Raw genomic sequence first — 12,808 nt, forward strand, 5'->3', positions numbered from 1 at the left:
GTAATACTAATATAAACAGCTGGATTTCGGTTTATTTAGCTACACACTACACTGCATACAAGCAAGTACATATGATTGAATGTTGAAGATCTATAGCTAATTGAAGCAGGTTTTTAAGTAAATTAACCTACCTATTATTACATTTGGACTAGACATTTTACACACTCGACAGTGATGTGTAAAAGTCTATAGGGTTAGTGTTTTAGGCTATTAGCTTATACAAGTACTTGGTAAAAAGCATCTGTCAATTGCGAAAGACATCAACAATGTATACTGATAATAGTAACGCCACAAACACCAGACAATTAACAATCGTTGGTGTGGATTTCCCTAAACTATATTACAGATGTCCATAAATAACTATAGAAAGTGTTTTGTAGTTGTTTGTGGTTTACTTAGTCACAGCACAATAGTCAATACTACTGTCTTACACTGTAAGTAGCTAGTTACAATTTAATTTTTTTGTCTTGCTATAGGGTTCCAGTTATCACATTTTTTAACTTGGTAACCCTGAGATTAGACTCCTGACCCCTTGTAATTGTTGAATTATTATGACATTTATCTCTCAACAATGCTATTGATAATAGAATATCACAAGACCAGACAATTAACAATAGTTTGTGTGGTTTTCACTAAACTATTACAGATGTCCATAAAATAACTAGAAACAGTGTTTTGTTTGTGAATTACTTAGTCTTACACTGTAAACAGCACATACTGTATGCAGAGTGCGTGTGGATGTCTTCACCTTAAAAGGCTCATCTTACTTCTAGCTATCTGTCCACTGATGGAGAGAAAGAAATCAGCTAACAGTTATACTGGATAGATTGCAACTATGATGGAATTTGCATGTACGTACGCCATACCAGAACACAAACATCTCAACTAGAAAAGCATGCAGCTTTGAAATGAGATTGCATTAATATACCATGGTGAGTCGTATAGTTAGATTAACTTCAACAAGATTCAACATACATGCATAAACATCTACATAATAGATCTACACATGTACATTATTCGGTACAAATCAAATTGAGGCTACAAATAGTTACTAAAATATCTTACATGGTACATACAACTGTACATTACCACCACTAAATCAACTATGACAATGTGACAAAAGTATTCAATGAGAGTCAAAATCATTAGTACACTACAATACAACAGTGAAAGTACCAATAAGCGTGCATCTACACAAATAACAAATTATGTATATAAATGTACGTACATACAGAATTCTCATCAGTTGTAGTACACTACTGTAATAGCACGAATGTTCTGATGGCTTCTAGATATATTTATTTCTGCTATTGCTTCATCCAATTGAGACTGTTCAGTGCATTTGGGTAAACCCAACCATGTCAAGACATTATTTCTATGTAAAGCATTTAGAATTGTTGAATAAAAAGACAAGGGTTTAGCAGAATAGTGTTGTATACTAAGAGTTGTAAGATACTGATTTAATTCCAAAGCACCTGCAATCATGTTGGCTGAAGTGACATAGTTTCCAGACATCTTCAGGTGTTGCAATGTAGTATTCAACACGAGGGAATCACAAATAAAAGCAACTCCTTCGTCTGTTAAGCCAACACTGGAGATGTCTAGTACTTTCAGTGAAGAATTGACTTTTAGCATAGATGACAGACATTCAGCCCCATCATTACCAAGTTTGTTGTGGGATAGATTTAATACTTCAAGATTTGCACGGGGTTGAGAATTGGATTCATTTTCTTGATGGCTACCAGCTGCGCCTTCTGTGGGGGTATTTGCATCATTTTTAACACCTAGGGAGTGAGCTATTTCGCTGGCTCCCTTACCAGAAATAGAATTCCATGACAAATCAAGTTCTTTTAGTTTAGTACATCCAAGACATTTCACAATAACTGCTGCACCATCATCATGCAAGTCACTACGCGACACCTTTAACTCCTTGAGAACAGTGTTGTTATAAAGAGCACCTGCTATGAGCTCAGCTCCTCTGCGACCAATACTGTTGTCCGATATGTCCAGTGACTGAAGAGTTGTGTTAGTTTTTACACAAGCCATAATTGCTGCTACACCATCAACTCCAAATCTATTGTTAGATATGTCAAGTGCTTGAATGGTGCTATTTTTTGAAACTGCACTGGCTACTTTTTTAACAAACTGGTCACTGAGTTTATGGTTTGACATCTTAAACCTTTGAAAATACCCTCTTTCAATAATCTTACAATAAGCGTCATGTATTGATGTCAAATCGTTGCTCAACAAATTTATTTGCTCAATAGCCGATGTTTTTGCCTTGTAACGCTTGTTGCAAAGAAAGCGTTTCAATATGGACGTACCTGTATCACCTATGTGACAACTTTCAAGGTTTATCGACTTCCATCTCGACGGAGACTTGGCCATAAAAGTGGTCAGTGAAAGAACGTGATAAGGAAGTAATGTTAAACCTTGTAAATTGATACGGTCTTCAGCAAACAACCCTGAGATTACATCTGGCAAGGTTACATCAGAGCCACTACCCTCCAAGATACACTGGAACAAATGCAAACCTTGTTTTCTACCTAGTACAGTTCCACCAGATGCTAAATCTTGTTGCTTGCGAAGAAACTGTTGAAATGTAGCAGACTTTACACCAGAAATTCCTACATACATCATCCACATAAATGATAAGTGATCTTTCCAAAATTCTTTTATCTCTACTAACTGTTGATCAGGAGGAAGATTTGATACAAAATAAGCAGCCAAATATTCTTGTATTGTAAGGTGTAAGAAATTGAAAGATATAGTGTGCCCTGCACCTCCGCTCTGGGGATGGTGTTCCACATTTGGCAACAAGCCATACCCATTAGATGCTTCTTTACTGCCAACAATTTCTGGACAGACCTTTTTAACTTCAGCTTTTGTAAACACCAACTTATTTTGCCGCAGCCCAATATATGCCAACTGTGACAACTTGCGTATTATAGCATAAACTGCTTCAGGAAAATCTCTGATGTCAGAAACACCTTCAGATAATGCTTCTCCTCTTTTACCCATATGATGACATATAGTATGAATTATGAATAGCTTATTCATTTCAGTTAAAGTCCTTGGTAAGCTCCCTTGAGTCCCTTCTTTAAACAAATACATAAGTATGGCTAAACACAGTGGTATGTAGCAAATACTGTTGATTATGGGATTGTTATCAAGATACTCTAACAATCTTCCTTTGAATTTTTTACTTAGTGACATTTCAATGTATCGATTTCGTTGCTCCTCTGCAAAGCCCAAAATTTCAACTTTTTTAACAAACAAAGAAGTGGAAGCAGTTGGCCTTGATGTAACGATCACCATAGCTTTTGGAAGAATTTCACCACGGATAAGATCAGATAGAAAACGAATCTTTTTAGGACATTCATCATATCCATCTAGCAAAAATACAACATCTTCACCACCATTTCGATTGATATGCTGGTTGATCTGACTAACCATTTCCTTATCTTGGTTAGCATACTTGTCAAGTAGATCAGAAAGTGATTCAACTGATTGAATGTAGTCATCCCGCATGTAGAACAGTAAAAAGAATTTCTTGTTTTTAAATAGCTCACCGTTGGCCCATTTGTAAGCAGCTTCTTCAGCAAGCACAGTTTTTCCAATTCCAGGAGCACCTTCAATTAAAATAGTTCTTGGTGGTATATTAGTCCCAACAGTAGGGTCTGCAGAAAATATATCTGATATATTCTTTGTTATTCTTGAATTATTAGGTGGGTCTTCGCCATAGTGTTGCATTTTTGATGACAATTTTTTGAATGGATCTTCCTTGGACAGTGCCATCTGATCAACAATTGGGCTTCCAATTTTATGTCGATGAACGACCTCCATTAGTTCCTTCTGTCCCTTCTTGCCAGTGTGGTGTATTACCACAACACTAATAATCATTTTTGGCTGGTTTGGTGGCCACTCATTTTCTTCAGAGACATCTCTGATTGCTTTATATGAGCCACATAAATTGTCCCTAAAGCTGTCAACAAGGTCCTTACCTGTAAAAGCAACACAAATATGTACATTAGTACAAGTACGACAAAAGCTACCAGGACTTAGTGCTTAAACTATACAAAAATAGCCCATTGTTTAGTTCTAGTACAGTAAACTCTTGTTTATCTTATCTGTATTCTTGAAATTGTAATGACTGTTCAATTAGAGTATTTAGAGTGTGTGTGCAAGTTTCTCAGTGTACTTTAGTAGTATTTGAACAGAGCTCTGTTAAATAAACAGGATACTTATATAAACACTTTTAACTACAAAAGAAAACTGCATAGAGTACTTACATGCACTCTCAATGGCATCAAAAACTTTGCTCCATGTAGCATTGTGATCAGTATCACGCCATAAAGCAAACATCTGGTCACAGCATCGGTCCACATACTTGTAATCACATTCAATAGCGTTAAGCCTGCCCTTCTCAACATTTAAATGGATTCCAATTTTCTTCCAGTAACTTGAATATCTTGGTGTGACATATTTTGCAAGGTCTGCTAAATTTGGCTGTGAGACCACTAGACATGAAGACATAGCATTAACAATGCAATTAATGGAGTGCTATAAGTATGTTTAAATCATAATTACATGTGTATGTAATTTTGTTAAGCTGATATTTTATAGTAATAACGTAGTACCATAGCCAGTGTACCTCACCACTACTGTGAAGGCACCATGAAGATGTTGTGAGGCTGGTTTTCTAGTCAATATTTTTTGTGAAGAAGCACAACCTCTGTGATCCCAAATATACAAACAAGTACAGTAGACCTATCAAATGATTGGAGTATACCCTTGAAATCAGCAGAAAAAATTAAATATCTTGGAGTTTACTTGAGCAATAAACTATCATGCCACTATCACATTGACAACATATGCAACAAAACAAATCAATTACATGGTCCCTAAGACGAAATTTACATTCCTGTCTTAACCACTTCATAAGAATATGCCTACAAACAATTTCTGCTACCATCTATTGAATATTGTTGTGCCATCTGGGACCCACACCACCAAAATTACATCTCTAAACTCGAAATGATTTAACATCGAGCTGCTAGCTTGGAACAGACACCACTGTTACAGTATCACAGAGATGTTAAATGAACTAAACTGGCCATCTTTCCAAGAATGTAGAAAGCAAGCATACCTCATCTTATTGTACAAGATAGTAAATCACATATTACTTGTCCCAAATCGCTGTCTGCCATCATTAAATCAAACTGGTACCCGAGCTCATCATGATCAGAAATTTAATCATATACAATTTTCAGCAAACACTTATCTCTATTCGTTTCTACCCAGAACTATTCCCCAATGGAATATCTATGTGTCCCTAATCTATCTAATATTGCATGATCTTGAAACATTTAAACAATTAACAACTCCTACTTTGTAATTGTAACTTAGCACTTTGGCCAAGCAAACTTGATTACTTGTTTCTCATCCACAAAAAAATGGATTTCCATGTGGGCAGGAGGTCATTTTTTATAAAAGAAAATACTCTAAACCAAGCTGTCTGTTCACTGTTAAAACTGTTCACTGTTAAAACTGTTCACTGTTAAAACAGAGGTGTTTCTTTAACACCTTTTTCTAACTGCTGTTAATTGTGGAGGGAGGCATAGCAGATCAGTGATCAATGATGAGATCTGCAATGCTACTCAGCACATCAATGATCAATGGTGAGGTGTGCTGTGTGTGTTCACTCCCTCAACTGGAGGTAGGAGGTCTCTAATCATTTTAGAGAACCTCAAGGTCTCTAACCATTTTATAGAGGTCTCTATTGGATTTTAAAGACCTCATTATCTCCCAAAGATCAAAGTGTTTTATGCATACCATTTCCTAAGGCTGTATTGGGCTTTTTAAAAAGAAATTCTTTGTGAGGGTCTTTGCGGTATCAACAATGTTGCAAACATTATCACATCTCTAAGGTGTCACAATCATCAAAGTAAAACACTGCAATGGAAATGTAATACAATATAAACTCAATACACTTACATCAATGATCTTGTTCTTCTTTACCACTAAAGGTTACCAATTTATATTTATAATCTAACGACCAAGTGTATATTTCAATTGTGGTTTTGATAAAGTACACCCTATTGGTGTGCTACAATACCCCTAAAATGCACAACACACCCTTAGAACACCCCTAAAGGTGTGGGTGTAGTAGAACACCTCTACTTGGGTGTAACTGAACACCTCCCAGTTTTAACAATGTTACTATAAAGGTTACCTAAAGTCTTAGTTTTAAGAACTATAGTACTTACATTTTACCACCGTTTCTGAGATGCAAGTGACATTTTACTATGCTGTATATGAGCCAGCCTTCTTATCATCAAAATATGTGTGCACGTGATTGATAACAGCAATAAAATCAGAGGCGGTTGGGTAAAAAAGGGATGCAGGTGGGGATGAGAAACAATTAATCAAGCCTGTTTGCCTAGCCTTATTGTAAGGCCAGGCAAAGTTAATCGCTAGTTTCCCGCTTCCGCCCATATGCCTTAATAGAAGTGCTACATTATATGGCTACTTCCACCGCATGGATTTTTCAAATATTCACAACAGCGTTGTAAGTGGGTCAGTATTGTTGACCCGTTTGACCCACTGACCCGAATAGTAATCCGGATGGGACCCAGGTTTAATTAAAATAGAGGCGTGCCCCAAGAGCTACATTAAAAGTCCACAAGTTCCACTAGTCAGCCCTACATTTTTTATACTATAAAATTGTCTGCAAGAAGTGAGTAGCTACGTATTATCAAGTGGGTGTGGCTCCACCTACGTATTATTACGTGGGGGTGGCTCCACATAAGTTTACATGCAGCTACAGAATTTCCAGAAGTTAGTTACCTACATTTCAAGTAGCAACATGGATCTGGTGATGCATGCATGCACACAGAGCAATGCTAGTACAATTTTGATAAGTGGGCGTGGCTCTATATACCCCGCACAGACAGCGAAGCATATTCCTGAATGGTGGGTGTGGTTCCACGTAAGTTTCTTGCATGTTTACAACTGCATTTCCATCAATGCAATCGAGCTTGTTAACTTATAGTCACACGTGAGCTCATCCAGGTCAGACCCAGATATTTAGTGAAGTGGATAAGACCCACTTGACCCTGTGACCTAAATGACCCGGCCCACTTACTACGCTGATTCACAATAACTTCATTATTGTAATAGTGAGTTTATTTTAGTGTTTTCTTCAAGGTTTTAGCCATAATGAATAATGAATAATGACTTTCCGCCTGCATGATATTTTGAAAATCTTGAAACGGGAAATTAGCAATCAACTTTACCTGGCCTAACTTAGCACTTTTTTTTTTTTTTGAAGAAAGAAGAACCGGCCCAAGTTGGCACTCCCATCCACCACACTCTACTCTACGCTAAGATGTTCTATAAAATGGGTTTAGCCTATTCCTACACCTACAGAGCTACTGAAACAGAACCTACAGAACACAGAATAGAAAAAAAAAGGAAATGGGGCTTAAACGGCCCCAAGACGCCCCTCCCCCAGTGCAAGGTCAACTGATGCTGGAACATGACCCTTAAAGGGATGACCAGAGGAGGAGCGAGAACCCCTTATGCACATGATGGCAGAGTGCAATAAGGAGAAGCCAAGACGGCAGCGAAGCCAGCTCATCACCCTACAGTACGGTGATTTCCACTTACAAGATAGGAGGAAGGCCAGGTGCTTGTAAGCCACAGTGGTGGAGGCACCCATGCCTCCAGAAGTTGAAAAAACAAGAGGACTAAAATTACCATGTTCCATCTCTCGCACTCTCTCCTCATACTGGCGGCGCTTCGAAATTTCATGCTGGCGATAGGGATTACAACGGTTTGAAGGGGCATAAGGGTTAAATATTCTAACATCAAAAAAAGTAGGTTCAAACCGAGAACCGTAGAATCCAGAAGCCTTGATGTCCAAGCGAGCACCGACATCTTGGTTAGCTGTATGTAGGGAGAGAGATTCACTACTCAAGGGCTGAAGGGGAGGTTCAGTAGATACATCATGACAAACCTCTGACATTAATTCTGCAGTCAAATCTCGGATGTCATGCGGGCGGATGTCATCAAGGTTTTAGCCATAATGAATAATGAATAATGACTTTCCGCCCGCATGATATTTTGAAAATCTTGAAATGGGAAACTAGCAATCAACTTTACCTGGCCTAACTTAGCACTTATTGTAACCTAGCACTTACCGTAGGCGGGGAAAGTTACGCGTGGGAAAAAGTTTTGCGAATTTCGCGATTGCAGTAGCTATCGTGAAACTTTCACGCCGGTTAGCTTCTACATGCTTGTATTTGTACAGTAATAAATTAGTATGCAAAATCAGCATCGCGAAACTTTTACGTCAGTATACAAAGTAGAGTGCAATTCGCGAAACTTTTCTCACGCGTAACTTTCCCCGCCTACGGTATTGTAACTTAGCACTTATTGTAACTTAGCACTTGCTGTATTGTAACTAACACTTATTGTAACTTACAATACATGTAACACTTATATATGTGTACGTGACGTGTATAGCTATACATTAAAGTAAGTAATTAAGGGGGTTTCCGGACAGCTGGGTATTCCGGACGCTTCGTTTTAATCCGCTACTGAAGGATGGAATAGAAACTAATCAGGCTATGGCTTCAGTACATAAGTACCCTATACTTGTATACTATAAAATACTAAAGTTTTGTTTCGATAGCTTTAAGGATTGCTGACAATTTGCTTGCGCATGTAGTCTCGAGGTGGCGCTTATCGATTAGAGATTATAAACGGTCCAACTCTTGCGCTTATCTTTCGGGGTGGCGCTTATCTATTAGAAATTATAAGCGCCCCCTCCGAAAGGGTCTGATGAAATGCCCGTAACATTTTTGTCCGAGAAATTGCCAACTCTGGCGAGTGATAATTGGTGTTTAATAACTACACAAGAGGTGACGATTTGAGGTAAGCTTTGCTTTTGTAAAGTCTGTACTGCGCAGCCACAAAATGAATACTGAAATGTTTTTTCACCAACAATTGTCTAGCATAACAAGAGGACACAGTCTCAAATTGTTCAAGCCACGTGCAAGATCTGTTCGAAGTAATTTCTTCTCTATAAGATCAATAAATGCTTGGAATAGTCTACCTAACAATGTAGTGTCAACTATAACTCTGTAAATAGCTTAAGATTTTATGTGATAATATATCTAATGATTATTTTCTTTTTGTACATGAGCAGGACTCACAGGCTAATCGCTTATGCCTTTTTTTCCCCTGTGATCATATCATATTGCGCGTGTAGAGTATTTTTGTGTAAAAAGGTTTCACTATGCATGTTAACAGGAGATTGAGGGCACCGCCGGTTCGCAATTTTAAGCAACCATATAGGCAGCATAAATGTTCAGTGAACGGATATATGATTTAGAAATATTACAACTGGATTCCAAGCCCATTACCTGCGACGTGTTAACTGGCACGCGCAATCGACAGAACCAGCATCCCGGAGAAGCCCCAAACAAGGATCCGCTACTATATGTTGTTTCTGTGTTAAGGCAAGAACTGATACCGATTTCCAGGCAGTAGATCAAATGTCGTATCTTCGAAATTGCTGCAAAACACTCGCATGGTCCGAGCAAGGCTGGCAGCAGTTCTGCTTCTTAATACACTCAATAGAATGCAGCATTTCCCATAACAATGGCAGGGTACGCCTTTTTTTAGTGGTGTCCGGAAACCAGCCACATAAATTTTTGGCAATTTCTCAAAGTGCAAATTTAAACTGCCCTTTCTCCTAGCACCCTACACAATTTATACCACCAATAGCCTAGTTCATTAGCTACAATTCGGCACTAAGCATTGTACAATCCGTTTTTTTCTCGAGGAGAAATGAATAAATTTCTAATGCGTGTGCAAACTTTGTCCGGAAACTCCCACCCCTACCTTAGCGTTCAACCCTGCTGGGTGATTCAGTTGCTAATTTAAATTTAAATAAAATTAGCTTAAGTCTTTTATAACCGATTTTTACGAGTGCTTCGACAGCCTATACTATCATGATGAATACTCTGGTTAAATTACTGTAAAGTAAGTTAACTTGCATTGCTCTTTGCTTTGAAATCGCTTTAATTCCTCGTCCGCTCTGGTGCGCTGCTCTCCCGATTGTCCTTGATGTGCCATGATGATTGCACGATGGTTAGATTGCAGAAGGTTGGGTACACACACACACAACGTTGGGCGTTCCGAATTTCTTGTAGACCTAGCAAGCACGTGAACATTGCGTGGCTTTCACGCGATCGATCTGCATGCATCATACGGGCGGGCGGTCCATTTCCTTTATTCCCGGCCTATTATCTAGTCTGCACGAATATAGCAAACTGCATAAACGCGAGAACCTCCACCAAATAAGAAGCTCTTTCTCAAGTTCATGTATGATGACTATTTCCCCATCAACAGAAATTAAGTCAACAACAACGAAGTACACTCACTATATAAGCCGATAAGCAGGTGGATCATAGTGGATAGTGGATACATTGAAACTGACACAGTAGCAATGGCCCAAAGTAAGACAACCAAAAGAAATATCCTGCTTTCAAGATTGGCAAAAGACATTCTAGGAGTATGTCTTTCTCTGTGCCTACATGTTGAGAGACTCTTTAGCATTGCAGGAAAGGTTATTTACTTCCAAAAGATTTCACCTTACCCATGGCAGATTTTCACAATTTTATTAGATGCAACCAAAACTTCATAAAGTGAACTTAAAATTCTTAATTTCTCCTTATACTAAACCCTCAATAACTCAATACATAAATTTCGCTCATTCAGTACTGCTTGACCTTTCAAAATCTTTTCATTCAAATGTCTGACACAATATTAATTATGACCAATTTATTTTCACCATATACACATACATTTTCTTTCAAATCTTGTTGAAATCTCTCCTTTTGAAATCTGAAAATTGTTGTATATTTCCTGTATACTTCCATATTTGCAGCGTTATGTATGCTACATCCAGCTTCCCCTCAAGTTTGTAAGAACTCGAGAAAGAATTCCGCGTATTTCCGTATACTACGTATCATGTGATGCTATTATTCCGGATATCTAAGATTTCAAATGTTCTGAAATCTTGCCATAATTACTTGAAATCTTTAAAAATCGCAAAAATTTGAAATCTTGTACAGGATTTTTTGGAGTTGCGGACCCCTTGAGTACATCATTTGTTGCATTCCTTTCCCGGACTTGTATTGTAGCCAAACTACACATGTATACTCTTTACTGTCACTACTAATCCTATCAAGAGTTCATAATATTTGTATGGTGCCATACAAATAATTATTATGAACTCTTGATCCTATGGTTTGGTGAAATCCACTTTTCTTTTTAGCTGTTTAATTTCTCAGGGCTCAGCTCTCTGATTTGCAGCAAAATATCATAATTTTTATTATGACTGTGATTATGACAAATAAATGGTTGAGCTACAAAAAAACTACTAGAATACCAAAACAATGACTGTTGTGTGGGCTATAGACACAATATAGTATCCCACAGTGCATGCATTTACCAGCAGTTAGCCCATTTCACGGTACTGATACTGCTGAAATAATGTAAGGTAAAAACACAGGTGCAGTATTGCACAGCAACAAATTGCGTACACTCCTACACCCCAGCTAACTATGTATAGCACATACAAAACCCCATGAGAAATAAATGTAGGTGAAGCTAGACATAGCAAGCGAAACAGTACCAGCCATGTGTAGGACTTTATTGTCCTAGTTTTATTTCAGTTTCTTAATGACTAAAAAGCTACTACAGGTATAAGTATCACCCTTAAAGCAATGCATGCAAACAACCAATGACATGCATGACAGTCAGAAAATTAGATAGACACCAGAACTGTATTGTCTGTATTTCAGTGAGGGATCATAGAAAAAAAGTAGTGATACAAGGGAGGTCGCCTACACCTGAAGATATACTAGTGGACCAACTTCAGTCAATGCCCACCTGGACTGAATTAGGGATTGAAAGTCCACTAGTATGTATATCTTTGGAAGCCTCCCTTGTTTCACTATACTTTTTAGTTGTTTGTTTACTACTATGCATATAGTTACTGTCACGGTATTAGAGGAATGGAAGGAATGGTGCCAGGCTCATTGTTTTCGTCTGAACACGTTCCCCAACTATCAATTATTGAATAAGTGAAGTGGCAATTATATGTTTGTTTAAATACTGTGTAACATAGTTGAAAGTGATGGCGTAATGTATTTCGCGGACTGGACTCACGGACTGGACTCGCGGACTGGACTCACACACTGAGCTGGAAACAGCTTTTAAACAATAACCCAGGAATTATCCATCTCTTGCAACACTGGAGACACCACTATCGAGCTACCACTGCTGATACTACTCTTCCTTACAGGTAAACAAACTAGCGGTGCACTAATTAATTAGAATACACTTACGATACACGAGTACTAGCAGTGATAAAGTGTGATAAAGGCTATTGTTGTAGCTTAGATGTTTTTCCTTTGTTGCTCCAGTACTTAGCACTAGTGTTAGGACTGTAGGGATGAGTCAGTTTATTTGCATAGCCCCATCACCTCGCTGGGCAGTGCCACCTATGGCTACCCTGCTAAGAATGCTCATCTCTACAACCCTAGTACTAGTGCTAAAGCAATAAAGGAAAAACATCTAAGCTACAACAATAGCCTCTACCACACTTTATCACTGCTAGTACTCGTGTATCGTAAGTGTATTCTAATTAATTAGTGCACCGCTAGTTTGTTTACCTGTAAGGAAGAGCAGTACCAGCAGTTGTAGCTCGATAGTGGTGTCTCCAGTGTTG

General features: G+C 38.2%; 1 protein-coding gene across 1 annotated transcript; it reads right to left on the minus strand.

Annotated features, from left to right (window-relative positions):
* Nucleotides 1–933: 933 nt before the first annotated feature.
* Nucleotides 934–10,214, minus strand: LOC136238704 (protein NLRC3-like). Its single transcript, XM_066029262.1, has 3 exons — nucleotides 10,068–10,214; nucleotides 4,293–4,520; nucleotides 934–4,004 (listed from the first exon to the last, which is right to left on the minus strand). Exons 1-3 carry the CDS (start codon nucleotides 10,144–10,146, stop codon nucleotides 1,243–1,245), a joined length of 3,069 nt encoding a protein of 1,022 aa, XP_065885334.1. The 5' UTR covers nucleotides 10,147–10,214; the 3' UTR covers nucleotides 934–1,242.
* Nucleotides 10,215–12,808: the final 2,594 nt, after the last annotated feature.

Source organism: Dysidea avara, chromosome 11 (genome assembly GCF_963678975.1).
Source record: "Dysidea avara chromosome 11, odDysAvar1.4, whole genome shotgun sequence".
Classification (NCBI taxonomy): domain Eukaryota; kingdom Metazoa; phylum Porifera; class Demospongiae; order Dictyoceratida; family Dysideidae; genus Dysidea; species Dysidea avara.